Genomic DNA, 16812 nt, shown 5'->3' on the forward strand with positions numbered 1-16812 from the left:
ATTTAAAAACTCATTTGATTTGTTTCATCTTAATTTCTTTTGAAACCAGCTATGGAAAAATGACTGCTGGGATAATGTGCTGCATAAAAGCTTTTTGCTCATTGTAAAAATATTTCTGTGGTGCTTTTTTACTTCTTAAATAAAAAAAAACTTGGGGGTGGTTGTTCCTTATCTGTTTGTTGTTTTTAAAAAATCTGATAGCAAGGAAATGACCAAGTGCGGGAGCATTCTGGTCAGCAGTGACTCGCTTCAAAAGGTATTTGTCAGCAGTAACAATACAGCACCTCCTTATAGGGTCGAGGGGTGACAAATGAGAGATTGATCTGACCAGTGGGGTATTAGATAGTTGAAGTTTCAGACCATTGATTCAACTAAAAGATTTTACATTGTTGAATAACTTGTGGAATGTTTTCTCTTAGGGCAGAGAGGTTAATTTTCCTCGTTATAAATATAAGTCATACTGTAGGCCATCTGAGCAATACTGAGCTTACAGGTTAAACAGGAAGTGCTCAGGAACATTGAGAGGCTTGCATGGGGGTTTCGGGCAAGAAGCTGGAGAAGTATGTGCATGTCTTAGTTCGTTCGTTCATTCATTCATTCAGCCAATCCATGTTTATTGACCACCCTGTGCCTGCCCTGTCCTAGGCAGCTGGGACACAGCAGGGAACAAAACAGACCCGTCCTCTGGCTAGGAGGCAGATTTAGAGGAAGAGAGAGAAAAACTGTCCTCTTGATGGGCAACGTAATGTGAGTCACTTCAGGAAATGTGGATGATTTGGGAGCAGGGGGTTGAAATGTACCTCAGGCTGACGGGTCACTGAACCAAATAGCAATTTGAAAAGTGGTAACAGAATCAATTTCGGCAAGTCATATCATGCTGAACCTGGGGTTTGAGATATTTTTAAATGAATATGTTAAAACCTCTAAATATTCAAATGTGATTGCTTTAGGAAAAGGGGTTATTTGTGTTGACTGAAATCAGGAAGGAGGAAGGAAAATCAGCCACTAACTGCATGTTTGTGTTAACAATGATAAAATCAGATTGTTAACCCAAACCCTTTTCTCTCAGTAGCGTTCAACAAATATTAACATCAAGATCTAGAGTAATGGCAAATGTTATGTGAACATTTTTTTCAGATTTGGTTTAAAAGAGCAGTTGTTGGCTTCCTTTTAGGACTCCCCTGGGACACAACCCTTTGCACCTACGAAGGAGCTGGATGAGCCTCGGCTGACTGCATCCCATGCTCTGTTCACTGTCCCCTGAAGCTAGCATTTCATTAAAATTCACAGTGGCTTCTTTGTCTCAGCAAAATGTACTTTAAATCGTAACGAGTATCCAGTCCCTCTGCACACTTCAGTATAGGCCTGTGTATTTTAAAAAATATATAATTGGGGCCTCCCTGGTGGCGCAGTGGTTGAGAGTCCTGCCGATGCACGGGGCGCGGGTTCGTGCCCTGGTCCGGGAAGATCCCGCATGCCGCGGAGCACCTGGGCCCGTGAGCCATGGCCGCTGAGCCTGCGCGTCCAGAGCCTGTGCTTCGCAACGGGAGAGGCCACAACGGTGAGAGGCCCGCGTACCGCAAAAAAAATAAAAAAGTATATAATTGACGAAATGGGTACAAATACATGCCCTCTGACTTTGGCCATCTACCTCTGTTATATAGTTATTGCCTTTCACATTGCTCTTCTTTTTTTGCCCCTTCTCTCCTAGTTTTACTGAAATTCTCTCTGTGCCACCTATGAAGTTGGGTGGCACTTAGAAGTAAAGTACTGATGACTTCCTGGCTGTGGCCCTGATGAGGTCTGGGGTCTCACGAGTGTCACTCCGAGATGGCATCTGCCAGTCCTTCCCCTCTCCATGAGTGTGGGAGGACAGGTGTGTGTTTTGAGGGTAGTTGCTGAGTGTATCCTTTAGTTCCAAAGTGTGGGACCCACAGCTGGATCCTTTAATGTATGAGGAAGCAGTACAGTAGTTGCTGTCCTATCTGTCATGTCATCTAGAGTCACTGGGATAGCACAGAAGCCATTTATTTGTAATTTTTTGTAGTCATGCACTCTGTTTTCATAAATAGCTCTTCAGGGCATGGAGCAGAATCTGCCATTTGATCTGAGGCCATTTCATGGCTGAGTTCTTCTTGCTTTTTATTGAAAGTTACGTGATATAGTTAATCTAGCTTCAGTATGTGTACAGGCTTCCTCAGTCCTTTGCCTGTTGGGTGTGTCTTTTAAAAATGGAAACGAGGTTAAACAGTACTTAGGTGAGCGTCTAATAATAGCCATAAACTCAGTTTCTTTGTGTGGTTAGTTTTATGTTTCTTTCTTTCTTTGTTTGTCTCTCTATTTTCTTTCATGTTTTAGACGTTTTCATTGTCAATTTTAATAAAACCAGCATCTCTTTTTTTCTGTGCCACATTCAACAGAAATATTACGGTAAAACTATTTAGAATTTATATTCTAGTCTATGTTCAGACATGTACATATATCATAATAGAAGTTAAACACATTTTCACACCAGTTTAGCCATTGATTCATGTGTCCTTCTTCGGGAAAACCTGTTGAGTCTTACTTAATTTAGGGGAGATCGTCATTGTCAGTTCTGTTTTTTTCTTCACTTTGTTTTCATATCAGTATGATATTCTTCCTGTGGGGTGACCTGGAACATGGCAGCTCTAACTGGCATCATTCACTGCATCAAGGTTATTAATAAACAGATGTAGTTCAGAGTCGGTGGGAATTGTCAAGAATGCTTCGGAATTCCGTAAGTCACACAGGCCTCTCTTGAGGTCCCCGAACTGGAATGGGGACATTCTCCTTGTCGAGGGTTGTGTGAGAGGCAGCTCCTGCTTCTGTAGTGTGGGAATCCAGGACCGCGGTGGGAGTGGCAGCTCTCTGCGGGCTCTGCTGTGTCCCGGCCGGGGCACGTGTGCACACGGGCTATGGCGGGGGGGCGGTAGGAAGCGTGCGTTTTCTTGTCTGGTAGCGGTGGAAGGGGATCCCCTTTTCACTTCCCGGTAGATGGGGGTCCACAGCTGTGGCTTCCTCCTTCCTAGTATTCTGGTTACTTGATCTGGCTCCTCATTGCCTGGGTCCGTTCGTGCTGCTTACAGAACTTTCCATCCTGTGCCTTGCTCTCTAGGTGTGTATGAGCTTGTCTCTGCCAAGGCCACTGTGGTGCCTGATTCCTCTTTGCATTTGCCCCGCGGCCATCCATGTCCGCCTCGGTTGGAACTGGGATGTCATCAGTCTTTGTAGACACATGCAGTGAATTACCCAATGACAGGCAATGATTTGCTGAGACGACACTGCATCCATTCAAGAGTTTTGAAGGAACCTTAAGGATGAAACTGCAGAGCCCTTGGCTCTTGTTTTGCCTTTTATAAATAGCCACTGTTCTAAAAGCTTGGTGGGTTGCCAGCATAAGGCATGGTATATTGGAAAGCAAAATGGCCTGGTGATCTGGAGGCCTGCGTTCTGTGTTGAGCCATTTCACAACCAGCTGGGTAGTGCCGCTAAGCCCTTGGACCTCAGGGTCCTCGTCAGGATGTGTTTGGCTGTGGTCTTTGCACAGAAGTCTCTGGTGATCGTCAGTGTCATGGTTAGATCCTGTTAAACTGGGTTCTTTGTACATGTGTAGGTATTCTGTGGACAGGATTGTTATTAATCTAGGACAGGATTGTTATTAATCTACTCATTCTTTGTTTCTGTGAATGATACATTGCAGAGACTAGATTCTGTTGGATTCCTCCAAAATGTGCTGGTTTTGTTGCTGTTTGGGTACTTGATTCAGCAGGCTGGACCCTGCAGTGGGCAGCCACTCCAGCCTCGGGTCAGGTCCTTAGCCTTAGCTTGAAGCTGGGGCTACTTGGAGCTTGCCCTGAACATGCAAGCTCGGGGGACAGCCAGAGGTTTGTGCCAAGTTTATGTACAGAATTTGGGGCTCCCCTCTCTTTTGCACGATTTCTTCTCGTGATTACAGCTGCTGACGTTGCTCTTAGCTGTGTCCCGACTTGTTTTAGCAGCTCCAGGTGGCTTAGGCTGGGCCCTGCCCTCAGGCTGAAAGCCTTTATAAAGTCACTTCCTTTTTCCTGGTGTCTCTCCCTGCTTTTGGTCACTCTCCTGTGCCTTGAGACAGTCGGTTTTTGTAGGTTTAATCTGTGGCGGGGCTGGCCCACAGGAACTGCTCAGGCTCAGGAGAAGTGGAAGCTCCAATCACGTACCTAGAGCACTTTTTTTGCTGCTAATTCCAGGTCTATGCCTTGCATTGGTTATTTATTACCAAACTCACATTTTTGGATCCTTTCCTTGTACTACTTTGGCAAAAACAAACAGGAAAATAGGGATGGGCAGCTCTCTTTAATTCTTTCTAGAGATTGCTCTGCTGTGAATGATAGTTACTGGTTTTGATGAGTATGGCCAACATCCTGAACCTGGATTTCCCCTGGTAGAGACCTCCAAGAGAAAAATGCCGAGGCGTATTACCGGTATGAACATTTCTGACCCCAAAGTCCCACGTGGGCATTCGCCCTGGAGAGCTGGGCCAGTCGTGTTTGGGCTGCCAGAGTTCCCTTTGCGGAGATAGGTGCTGGCCTGGCCTAAAGTGCCCGCTGCGTGCTTCCTTGCCACACTGTTTCCACTTGGCCTTCTAGATGGTCGGGGCGTGGGGAGAGTTGGTTTGGTGTGAGGAGAGGGACCTGGGCCACCCAGTGAAGCGGGTGACACCAGGCCATCTTACCACGTTCGCCAGTGACATTCCTCCAGGGTCGCCTGACCCAGAAAGCCTGGAAAGACAGCGCCAAGTGGGAGCTGTGGCCAGTCCCCAGCTGTTTATAATCCTGCTCTCCTCTGTGACGCTGTTTATGTTTAACTGGATTCGGAGATAGGATGAGGCTCTGAGCTCCCCCTAGAGGTTTGAGTGTGGCATGGATCGCAGTTTTTAAACAACCATGTTGCTGCTTTATTTGCCAGTGTTTGTGTTAAATCTGTGGAATTAAAATGAAGATTTTTGAAACAATCTGGACTGATTTCATATGCCGTCATTTTGGGACCAAACCTTTCTTTAAAACCAGAAATGATGGAGAGCCTGCTTGGTATGGGAGCCTCTGGGTCTGGGTCTGCAAATCATTTTTCCACATTGAAATAGAAGGTAATCCTGTGATCAGAGACTTTCCTTCATAGAATTCAGATGTTTTCAAATGATGATATTTCTCAAGTTGATTTAATGGGTGTGAAGAAAGCAGCTGTGTTGGCATTGAGATAGGGTGGTTAGGAAATTAAATGACACTCAAGCAACCCAGTAATTTTATTTTCTCCTTATGTATTTCAGGGTTTCGAAAAAACGATGAAATGAAAGCTATGGATGTTTTGCCAATTTTAAAGGAAAAAGTTGCATACCTTTCAGGTAAAGTTTAACTTTCTAATCTGCTCTATTGTTCCTTCTGAGTGCTTTGATACAATGTCAGAGTCTGAAATACTAAACTATAAACTAGCCCACCTGTCACAACGTAAAAGCATTGGCATTTCGATGGATTTTTAACTGCTTTATTTTTGTAGTGTTGTCCTGAGAAATTAGTGCCCAAAGAGTTTTCTTCTAGCTGGCAGGCACATCATAGGTCAGATAGCCTCGGTGATTAAAATATGATCGTGTCTGTCATTCAACAAACATTTGGCTGTTTTGCCCCAGTCAGTTAAGTAAAAAAACTGATTTTTTTAAATTGGAGTATAATTGCTTTACAATGTTGTGTTAGTTTCTGCTGTACAGTGAAGTGAATCAGCTATACGTATACATATACCCCCTCCCCCGCTGCATCCCACCCGTCTAGGTCATCACAGAGCACCGAGCTGAGCTCCCTGTGCTGTGCCGCAGGTTCCCACTAGCTACTTGTTTTACATACGGTAGTATATATATGTCAAACCTAATCTCCCAATTCATCCCACCCTCCTCTTTCCCCCATGTCCACATGTCCGTTTTCTATGTCTGCATTTCTATTCCTGCCCTGGAAATAGGTTCAACTGTACCATTTTTCTAGATTCCACATATATGCGTTAATATTACAATATTTGTTTTTCTCTTTCTGACTTACTTCACTCTGTATGACAGACTCTGGGTCCATCCATATCTCTACAAATGACCCCATTTCATTTCTTTTTATGGCTGAGTAATAATCCATTATAGATATGTACCACATCTTCTTTATCCATTCCTGTGTCGAGGGACATTTAGGTTGCTTCCCTGTCCTGGCTATTGTCAATAGTGCTGCAGTGAACACTGGGGTACATGTGTCTTTTTGAATTACTGTTTTCTCAGGGTATACACCCACCATCTCAGCAGAAGTGGTGGGAATGAGACCATATGTAGGTGTGTCCTGAATTCCTTGCCTCTCTTTCTGGCGCTCTGGTCCTGGAATTCCTAGAACCCATGTCATGGACCTGGAAAGCCCTGATGGTCTCTGCCAGCTGGTCCTCCACTTAACTCCTGGCCCTTCTGAAGCATGGGGACAGACTGGACCAGTCTCCCAGGCTCTGGGGCACTCACCTGCCCTCTCCTCTGCACACAGAGGGTCAGCTTTGGGGCTTTTCTGGCTGTCTCCTCGGGGGTTCCTTCCTACATGAACAGAACAGCCATTGGGTATCATACCTTTTTAGCACCAGTTCACTTGTTACAGAACAAAGGTCTGCAGGAGTTTTCTGCTGTGTTATAGCAGGAAGTAAATCTGTAGACTGTCACGTGCTTTTAGACAGTCTTCCTGGATGTGTTTCCCTTGATAAATTTTTATCTTTCACAAACAGGCATGCTGTGCTGATCTCATGTCTCCTCTTGAACACATTTTATTTAAATTTGTGGCACTGCTAGCTGCTTTTATGCGTTCTGTGTGTCCTTTACGCATGTGGGACGGGTATATATTTAGGCTGCAGCTTCCTGTGGCCTTTTCGCTAGTCTCATCTTGCTTTGTGTCCAGTAGTGTTTCTTGGTTCCTGTTGACCACTGTTTGATGATTTTGCTGAAGTAAATCTAATTCAAAGTGACTTTGAGAGCTTAATAGAAGACTAAGTTCATGAAAAGGAGAAGGTGCTTTAGATTGTTGGAAAAACATAGTAAAGAAATGTAAGGGGAAAAAAAGGCCCTCCTGGCTCCTAATACACTGTTTTCAAATTAGCATTTGCTCCTTTCTAATCATTTACTGACAAACTGCAAAATATGGACTCATGCCAGTTTCGTGAGTCTCCTGACTAGTTAACAGGTGGATTTTAAAGTGAAAGACTCTACTTTAAAATATTACAGGCTTTCTTTCGTAAGAAAGGCTTAAAGAAAGCTGATCTCGCACGTTCATCAGTGTCCCGTTTTAAAGTTTGGCTCTGTGATGAGGGCACCGGCTGCTTTGGTCCCTTCTTTTGTTCCTAAACCTCGTCACTGCACTTTCTTCTCTTATTATGCTTGTGGTGATGGGTAAGCGAAGAACAGTAGAAGACTGAGTGATGATTGTTATATGTACTCACTCTTTTTTTAAAAACAATAGTGGAGGGCTTCCCTGGTGGCGCGGTGGTTGAGAGTCCGCCTGCCGATGCAGGGGACGCGGGTTCGTGCCCCGATCCGGGAAGATCCCACATGCTGCGGAGCCTGCGCGTCCGGAGCCTGTGCTCCGCAATGGGAGAGGCCACAGCAGTGAGAGGCCCGTGTACCGCAGGAAAAAAAAAAAAAAGTAGTGGAGCATAGTTGATTAACAATGTTGTGTTAGTTTCAGGTGTACAGCAAAGTGATTCAGTTATACGTATACATGTATCTGTTTTTCAAATTCTTTTCCCGTTTAGGTTATTACAGAATATTGAACAGCATTCCCTGTGCTATATAGTAGGTCCTGTTGGTTATTTATTTTAAATATAGCAGTGTGTACATGTACATATTCACTCTGTTCTTAAGCATTTAATACAGAATATATTAATAGATGGTGTTTCTATGTAAGTTACTGTCAACACTAAACTATTTCTCTTTCAACTAATCCAGTAAAATCATTCTTTCAGAGTTTATCATGAATCTTTGCTAAAACCTTAAATTCTGCAGGGTTAATTAAAGTTGGATGTCTTTAAGTGGGGAGGGAAGTTTTGCATTGCAGCAAATCAGTCCAGAACCATCTTTAGAGATGGTAGGACTTCTACCAGCTATGTTAGCAAAATGCAGTTAGTAGGGGCCACCACAGTTTCATAGTATTTCCTAATCTGTGGCCAGAATTGGCCAGTTAAAGTAGCATGAGGTCCTTGCTGATTGCCTTAGGCTTGCTGTTATCTTGTTTAGGAAGGGAAAAGGAAAAAAACATTAAATTAAAAACAAATTGATTACCTATGTGGTAAATTTTTTTTTATTTCAATGAAGGAGTAAACTTGTGAAACATTTTAACCTCTGATCCTGTTTTTTCTTTTTTCTTGAGATATAATTCACATACCATAAATCCACCTTTTATTTTTTATTTATTTTAAAATTTTATTTATTTTTTATTTTATTTTATTTTTTGGGGGGGTACACGGGCCTCTCACTGTTGTGGCCTCTCCCGTTGCGGAGCACAGGCTCCGGAAGCGCAGGCTCAGTGGCCATGGCTCACGGGCCCAGCCACTCCACGGCATGTGGGATCTTCCCAGACCGGGGCACGAACCCATGTCCCCTGCATCAGCAGGCGGACTCTCAACCACTGCGCCACCAGGGAAGCCCCAAAAAATTTATTTATTTTTAAAATCTACCTTTTAAAAGCGTACAATCTAGTAGATTTTAGTGTGTTCGCAAGGTTGTGGAAGCATCACCACTGACAGTCCTGATCCCAGAACACTTTGATCAGCCCCCAAAGAGCCCCATACCCAGTCCCTGATTCCTCCACCCCTCAGCTCTGGCAATTGCCAATCTACTTTTTTGCCCTGACCCCATTTTAATAAATATCAGGGGTATTTATTATGGTAACTTTGTAAAAGCTCTCCATGTGAGTGGCTTTTAGTAAATTAAATCTAAGTGGAATAGCCAGGGCTTTGAAAAAGCAGGCCAGGGGATCAGCGATTCTGTGAGATGCCTGTTAGCTCAAGATCTCTAAGAAACCAGTGTGGACTCTTTGAGCTTCAGTATTTCTGATCCTGTCTCATCTCCGGGTACCCTAAAAAGTAGTCCTTTTGAATGAGGTGAGTGACGTATCTAACTTCATGCATGACATCAGAGGAGGGGCAGTAAAAGAAGTGTCCTGTAATTTATGTTTAATGTTATATCTATAAAAGTAGGTATGTTTATGGTATACATAGTCAGTGTATTACATATTTAATGTTGTGCATGTGTGTACATTATATATATATATGTATGTGTATGTATATAATGTCAACCACTTCATGTGGCTCCTGTGCCACTAGGGTTTGGTCTGGGCCTTGAAAAAACTCACAGGCAGCCACCAGAATTAAGAACACCTTTTTTCCCTTAACTTTTTATCATGGAACATTTCAACGTCCAAAAGGAGAGAGAATAGTATAGAAAACTGCCATGAATCCATGGGTCACCTCAATAATCTTGTTTCATCTATATTCCTTGAAAAGCTTTAAAAAAAACCTCAATATACCATTAATAGACATAAAAATGAAAAATAACTTTGATATATAAAACGTTAATCTGTATTCATGTTTCCGTTTGTCTCATAATTTGTTTTTACAGAATGTATACTGCACTTGGTTGATGTGTCTGATGCATCTTTTAATCTTCAGCTTTCTCCTTCTCATTCTTTCTGTGTCACTCCTGTATGTTTATTAAATGAGGAAACGGTGTTTTCCTGTAGATTTCCCTACATTTTGCTGGTTGCGTCCCTGGGGGGGGGGTCATGTCACATGTTCCCCTTGCCCCGTGTTTCCTGTGAACTAAGAGCTGGATCTTGATGCTTGGTTTTGCAGGGAAATAGGCAGAAAATTTTAATGGGTAGTGTTGGGTAGTTCTACTGGGAGTTTTATTGGGAGAGTCTGGTTGTCTCTCTTTTATGATGTTACGATAATTACTGCTTCGATGTAATATTTTCTTAGGGTTACAAAATAGTGATAATCTAATTATATCCTTTGTTCTTCATTTGTCAACTTGGGTATTCCATAAAGAGAAACGTCCCAATCAGCTTCTTGGTCTCCCTGAGAACACAGCTCATACAGGAAAGGAGGAACAATGATTGATGCTTGTCCTTTATTAGTTTTCAAACTAATGAAGAATGATCATTAGTGATATCAGACTAATAAAAAAAACCATTGAGTTTTTTTTTAAGTGTCATTTTGAGCTCATGATTTTAAATATATTTGATGTGATTCAGTTGAACATTTCTGTTTTTTTTTTTTCCGGCCACACCGCAGGGCTTGTGGGATCTTAGTTCCCCGACCAGGGATTGAACCCAGGCAGTGAAAGTGCTGAGTCCTAACCACTGGACCGCCAGGGAATTCCCCCACTGTACATTTCCTTTTCTATTGCGAAGTTAAAATGTTCCCATCCTTTGGCCAGTGGGAGCCTCTTCAGAAGGGCTCCTGAATCCAAGTACCACAGTATTACAGCTTCTCTCTCTGCTGATGTTACAAGATATTTCAGGCCCATCTTGTCTGTTTCCTGCTCCATATCTGCAGTCAGCCATTTCTCTAAAGCACCCTGGTCCTTTTGCATGGGGAATGATGCAGGGTACTGGAGAAGCTTGTTGTTCTGGGTGGGTCACTGTTTCTGAGCCTCTTCAGTGGACACATTTAGGAAATCTGTATATATACATTTTCTAAGTGAGAAAAGATATCATGGCTTCATACTAAAGTTTCCAATTCAAATATAGAATTACAGATATTTTATTTTTCTTGGATTTTATATTTGCATCTCCTTTTCTTTTCCTTATGCTAAAAATCTTAGTGCCTACCCTCATCAACCTAATTATTTACATTGTAATACTGATGTTATCACCACAGTATGACTACCGAATGTAACTTAATACTTCTGTTGTTTTGTTGTCCTAAGGGTACATACCACTAAGAACGTACAGCCCTATTACTGTATTTTAAAGTCACAAAAAATAGTTCCTCTCCACGTAGATCAAGTTCTTCCCAACCTGAAACTCAGGATCATTTGTCTTATTTTACTTTACATTTATTTTTAAGGCTTAAAAAAACAACCACTTAATCTTGCTTCAGTACTAAGTAACGTGTACATCATTTGAGGTTTAAAAGCTAAAAACAAGTTAAAAGATAAGGTGTGCTCCAAGAAATCTAGTTTCTCTCCTTGCCCCATCCACCCTGTACCTTCCCCCCCCAGTAGGTAAACGTTTTTGCTTTCGTCTTCTTTAGTCTTGGTTTATTTCTTATACCTTTAAAACCCAAGCACTCTCTGTCTCTGTCCCTCCACCGATTCTCACCTCCCCGCCGCCGCCGCCCCCAGACCGGACAGTGATGTACTTTGCACCATTTTCTCTGCCTTTCTGCTTTCCTCTTAAACAGTATTCTAGAGAGAGCAGTGTATAGCAGGACAAACGGAGATTCGCCATCCCTTTTACAGTCGTATATAACTGTGCTGCGTATGCACCATAGCTTATTCAGTCAGCTGTCTGTTGACGAGCATTTGGGTAACTCATTGAGAATAGCTTTTTTGGGGCAAGGTGAACACTGACCTTTGTAAATGGGGGAATTGACAGGAATATAGGGTCTTATTGCCCAGAGGTTTGCTGTTAGTGTTGAGACCACTGACCCTAGCTCTTGTTTCAGTTTTGCAGAAAATTCCACGTTTCTTGAGAAGGGAGGGGGGACCTCCCATTCATTTTGTGTATTCTAGTTAGCATCTAGCACAGTCCGAGGCTGTAGTGACTGACTGGAGGGCCGGGTGCCTCTAGAGACCTTCCTTCCACACAGAGTACAGAGTCCCCTTAGAGTCTTCATTCGAGACGGTGTGTAAGCGAGTTTCTGATTCCCAGGATTAGGCAGCGACAAGGTACTGGCGGTGAGCGTGTGACGGTCAGGGCTGGCCTTCTGTTGGCCTCGAGCAGGGACCCAGTGGGCACCCTCTTACCAGAGTTTTGTTGGTCCGTAGCAGACTTAGTAGATAGTAGCCATAATTTCTCTTTCACAAACTGCACTTTCTCAGAGCTTTGCTTTGGAAAAGTTTGCTTTTCATGGTTAGTGAGTTGCTGTTCCTCAGCGGGAGTGAAGAACCATTTTCAATGGTATTCGAAACCGGAAATTCAGATGGGGACCATGCAGAGAACAATACGGTTCATTGAAATTTACATTATACTTCGCAAAGTAAGAATGCCTTTCTTACAAAACAAGTTTATTCTCAATATTGTAAATCACTATACTTCAATTAAAAAAAAAGAAAAAAGAAGTTTCTTCTACCTGGGTAACAGGTGAGTTTTTATCAATTCATTTAAAGAAGAAGGGGTGACTCTGAAACTGGCTGCTTCTGTGGTCATTCTGGGCCGCACTGCTCAAGAGACCAAGTCCCCTGAAGTTACCTTTCATAAGAGGGAAATGAGTATCACTGGGTTTATTAGGAAAAGAAGTGTCACACAGACATATATAGCTATTACGTAGACCTTTTCCAGCCTCTTTCTGATATTGAAATAAACCTCAGTTCATTTAGCATCTGCGTTTCTATAGGAGTGTTCATCAGGCATTTCCATTTTTAACTTCCTGATACCTGATAGTAGGTATTTTTAATTAACTTTGTTTGGAATATAAAAGAAGAATCCGTTCATTCAATAACTATTTATTGAATACCTCCTGTGTGCCAGCCTGAGAGGGTATAAGATGTCAGTGAGTGAACAGAGATGCCTGCCTCTGGGGGCTTCCGTTCTAGTGGGGAGACAAACAGAAAGAATGTGTGACGTGTATCGTTTACTAGAAGGTGATAGGTGCCTCATAGAAGTAAAATGTAGTGGGGTGAGGAGGAATGGCAGAGAGGATGCTGTTTTTATAAGAATTGAGAAGAGTGTCATTCTGAACAAAAACTTCACGTTTTTTGCCTTGTTTTTCGACTAACCCAGCATTTGGATAGGCAGGTAATCCTTAACGGGCTGTTGGTTTTTGGTTCCAGACACGTAGAGGTCCAGACGCTGTAAAGCTCTCATACGCAGATATCCTGTGACGTTGGTAGGTGCAGGAAATGGATTTCCTGCCCTTTTCTTTTCATCATAGGAACTGAGGCGCTGAGTTTCCCGTCTATAAAGTGGGACTGACATCTGTCCTCTCCCGCCTCACTGTGAGGCTGGGGGTTGACATCAGACACATAGGAGTGTGTGTCTAGTAGATGAAGCTTTTACGAGCTGCAACATCATTGTTTTTATTAGTTGAGGAACCGAAACTCTGAACTTGTGGCTTTTCTGCCTCATAACTGGGTCAGTGTTTTCATTTGTGTACCTTCTGTGACATTGGCAACCAAGTTAAGTCTTGGGGAATATAATATAAACAGACATCTGTGGAGTTGATTTTTAAGCTCCTTAAGGATCAGAGACTATATTCTTCTGAACTAATACTAATGGTTCTAAGATTTTTTTTTTTAAACCTCACTGGGAAGGGTCCTCATATGGATGATTGGCACCTGCCTGTCATTGACTGTGACACACCACAGATTGGAAGATGCACCCCCATGCAGGGAGGTTTGCAAGTGAAAAGAAATTATTAAATTATTTAATGGAGAATAGGCCATCTTTACTTCACAAGTGATTTTTTCTTAAAATTGTTTTATTTATTTATTTATTTGGTTGCTTTGGGTCTTCGTTGCTGCGCACGGGCTTTCTCTAGTTGCGGCGAGCGGGGGCTACTCTTCGTTGTGGTGCGCGGGCTTCTCATTGCGGTGGCTTCTCTTGTTGTGGAACGAGGGCTCTAGGCACGCAAGCTTCAGTAGTTGTGGCTCGCAGGCTCTAGAGCGCAGGCTCAGTAGTTGTGGCTTGCAGGCTTCAGCAATTGTGGCTCACAGGCTTCAGTAGTTGTGGCTCATGGGCTCTAGAGCGCAGGCTCAGTAGTTGTGGCACACAGGCTTAGTTGCTCCACGGCATGTGGGATCTTCCTAGACCAGGGGTTGAACCCGTGTCCCCTGCACTGGCAGGCAATTCTTAACCACTGTGCCACCAGGGAAGTCCCTCATAAGTGATTTTTGATGAAGTTCTAAAATTTGTGGTGAGTTTTCTGAAACTCTTGTGGGAATGGGAAAAAGACAAAATTATTTTTTGCCCCTCTGTCTTAAAATTCAAGTTCAGGTTTAGGTAAGCTTTTTTTAGGACATGAATGAGGGCCTGTTTCGTGGACGCACTTGCGGGCAATTCCCTGGGGGCTCCTCATCAGCACCATCAGCTCGGGGGCATCTCTCATTGACAGTGGAGCAGTTCCAGAGGCAGCCAGCACTTCGGCACACACCTGCAACTTGTCGTCACTCCTGGAGTGAACAGAATGGCCGCGTGCACACCTGTTGACTCCCCCATGACTGTCTGAGGTGGGCGGATTTTAGATTCTACTTTTCACAGCCATGCTGGAGCCCACCTTGCTCGCGTTATGAGATACGATGACCCCAAAGGGAGGACAGTCAAGCAGGGGTCATGGGCATTTAGTATCCCTAATGAGCCACACATTATGTTGCATTTAAAATATTCAGAATGGTGGTCCAGAAAAATGTGAGATGCTGTTCTTTTTACCAAAAGTGAGGTGAATGTTTTAATACAGATATCATACTATATTTTTTAAAACTCACCTTTCTGTAATATGTTGATGTATAATATATATTTTTAATCTTTGAGAATACTTGCTTTACAATGGTGTGTTAGTTTCTGCTTTATAACAAAGTGAATCAGCTATACATATGCATATATCCCCATATCTCCTCCCTCTTGCATCTCCCTCCCACCCTCCCTATCCCACCCCTCTAGGTGGTCACAAAGCACTGAGCTGATCTCCCTGTGCTATGTGGCTGCTTCCCACTAGCTATCTATTTTACATTTGGTAGTGTATATATGTCCATGACACTCTCTCACTTTGTCCCAGCTTCCCCTTCCCCTTCCCCGTGTCCTCAAGTCCATTCTCTATGTCTGTGTCTTTATTCCTGTTCTGCCCCTGGGTTCCTCAGAGCCATTTTTTTTTTCTTTTTTAGACTCCATATATGTGTGTTAGCATATGGTATTTATTTTTCTCTTTCTAACTTACTTCACTCTGTATGACAGACTCTAGGTCCATCCACCTCACTACAAATAACTCGGTTTCGTTTCTTTTTATGGCTGAGTAATATTCCATTGTATATATGTGCCACATCTTCTTTATCCATTCATCTGATGATGGACACTTAGGTTGCTTCCATGTCCTGGCTATTGTAAGTAGAGCTGCATTGAACATTGTGGTACATGACTCTTTTTGAATTATGGTTTTCTCAGGGTATATGCCCAGTAGTGGGATTGCTGTGTCATATGGTAGTTCTATTTTTAGTTTTTTAAGGAATCTCCATACTGTTCTCCATAGTGGCTGTATCAGTTTACATTCCCACCAACAGTGCAAGAGGGTTCCCTTTTCTCCACACCCTCTCCAGCATTTATTGTTTGTAGATTTTTGATGATGGCCATTCTGACTGGTGTGAGGTGATACCTCATTGTAGTTTTGATTTGCATTTCTCTAAGGATTAGTGATGTGTGCATCCTTTCATGGCAATCTGTATATCTTCTTTGGAGAAATGTCTATTTAGGTCTTCTGCCCATTTTTGGATTGTTTGTTTTTTTGATATTGAGCTGCATGAGCTGCTTGTAAATTTTGGAGATTAATCCTTTGTCAGTTGCTTCATTTGCAAATATTTACTCCCATTCTGAGGGTTGTCCTTTCGTCTTGTTTATGGTTTCCTTTGCTGTGCAAAAGCTTTGAAGTTTCATTAGGTCCCATTTGTTTATTTTTGTTTTTGTTTCCATTTCTCTAGGAGGTGGGTCAAAAAGTATCTTGCTGTGATTTTTGTCATAGAGTGTTCTGTCTATGTTTTCCTCTAAGAGTTTGTTAGTGTCCGGCCTTACATTTAGGTCTTTAATCCAGTTTGAGTTTATTTTTGCGTATGGTGTTAGGGAGTGTTCTAATTTCATTTTCTTACATGTAGCTGTCCAGTTTTCCCAGCACCACTTATTGAAGAGGCTGTCTTTTCTCCATTGTATATTCTTGCCTCCTTTATCAAAGATAAGCTGACCATATGTGAGTGGGTTTATCTCTGGGCTTTCTATCCTGTTCCATTGATCTATATTTCTGTTTCTGTGCCTGTACCATACTATCTTGATTGCTGTAGCTTTGTAGTATAGTCTAAAGCATGGGAGCCTAATTCCTCCAGGTTCGTTTTTCTTTCTAAAGATGGCTTTGGCTATTCGGGGTCTTTTGTGTTTCCATACAAATTGTGAAATTTTTTGTTCTAGTTCTGTGAAAAATGCCATTGGTAGTTTGGTAGGGATTGCACTGAATCTGTAGATTGCTTTGCGTAGTATAGTCATTTTCACAGTGTTGTTTCTTCCAATCCAAGAACATGGTATATCTCTCCATCTGTTGGTATCATCTTTAATTTCTTTCATCAGTGTCTTATAGTTTTCTGTATACAGGTCTTTTGTCTCCTTAGGTAGGTTTATTCCTGTGTATTTTTTTCTTTTTGTTGCAATGGTAAATGGGAGTATTTCCTTAATTTCTATTTCTGATTTTTCATCATTAGTGTACAGGAATGCAAGAGATTGCTGTGCATTAATTTTGTATCCTGCTACTTTACCAAATTCATTGATTAGCTCTAGTAGTTTTCTGGTAGCATCTTTAGGATTCTCTATGTATAGTATCATGTCATCTGCAAACAGTGACAGTTTT

General features: G+C 42.4%; 1 protein-coding gene across 3 annotated transcripts in view; it reads left to right on the forward strand.

Moving 5' to 3' along the window:
• TRIO (trio Rho guanine nucleotide exchange factor) overlaps positions 1-16812 on the forward strand; it is a 390266-nt gene that overhangs the window by 135853 nt on the left and 237601 nt on the right. For all 3 annotated transcript variants that reach the window (XM_060092734.1, XM_060092735.1, XM_060092733.1), the window contains exon 2: positions 5324-5398. In XM_060092734.1, coding sequence (XP_059948717.1) covers positions 5324-5398 — 75 coding nt within the window. The remainder of the gene's footprint in view (positions 1-5323; positions 5399-16812) is intronic.

The sequence above is a fragment of the Mesoplodon densirostris genome, chromosome 3 (assembly GCF_025265405.1).
Source record: "Mesoplodon densirostris isolate mMesDen1 chromosome 3, mMesDen1 primary haplotype, whole genome shotgun sequence".
NCBI classification, from domain to species: Eukaryota; Metazoa; Chordata; class Mammalia; order Artiodactyla; family Ziphiidae; genus Mesoplodon; species Mesoplodon densirostris.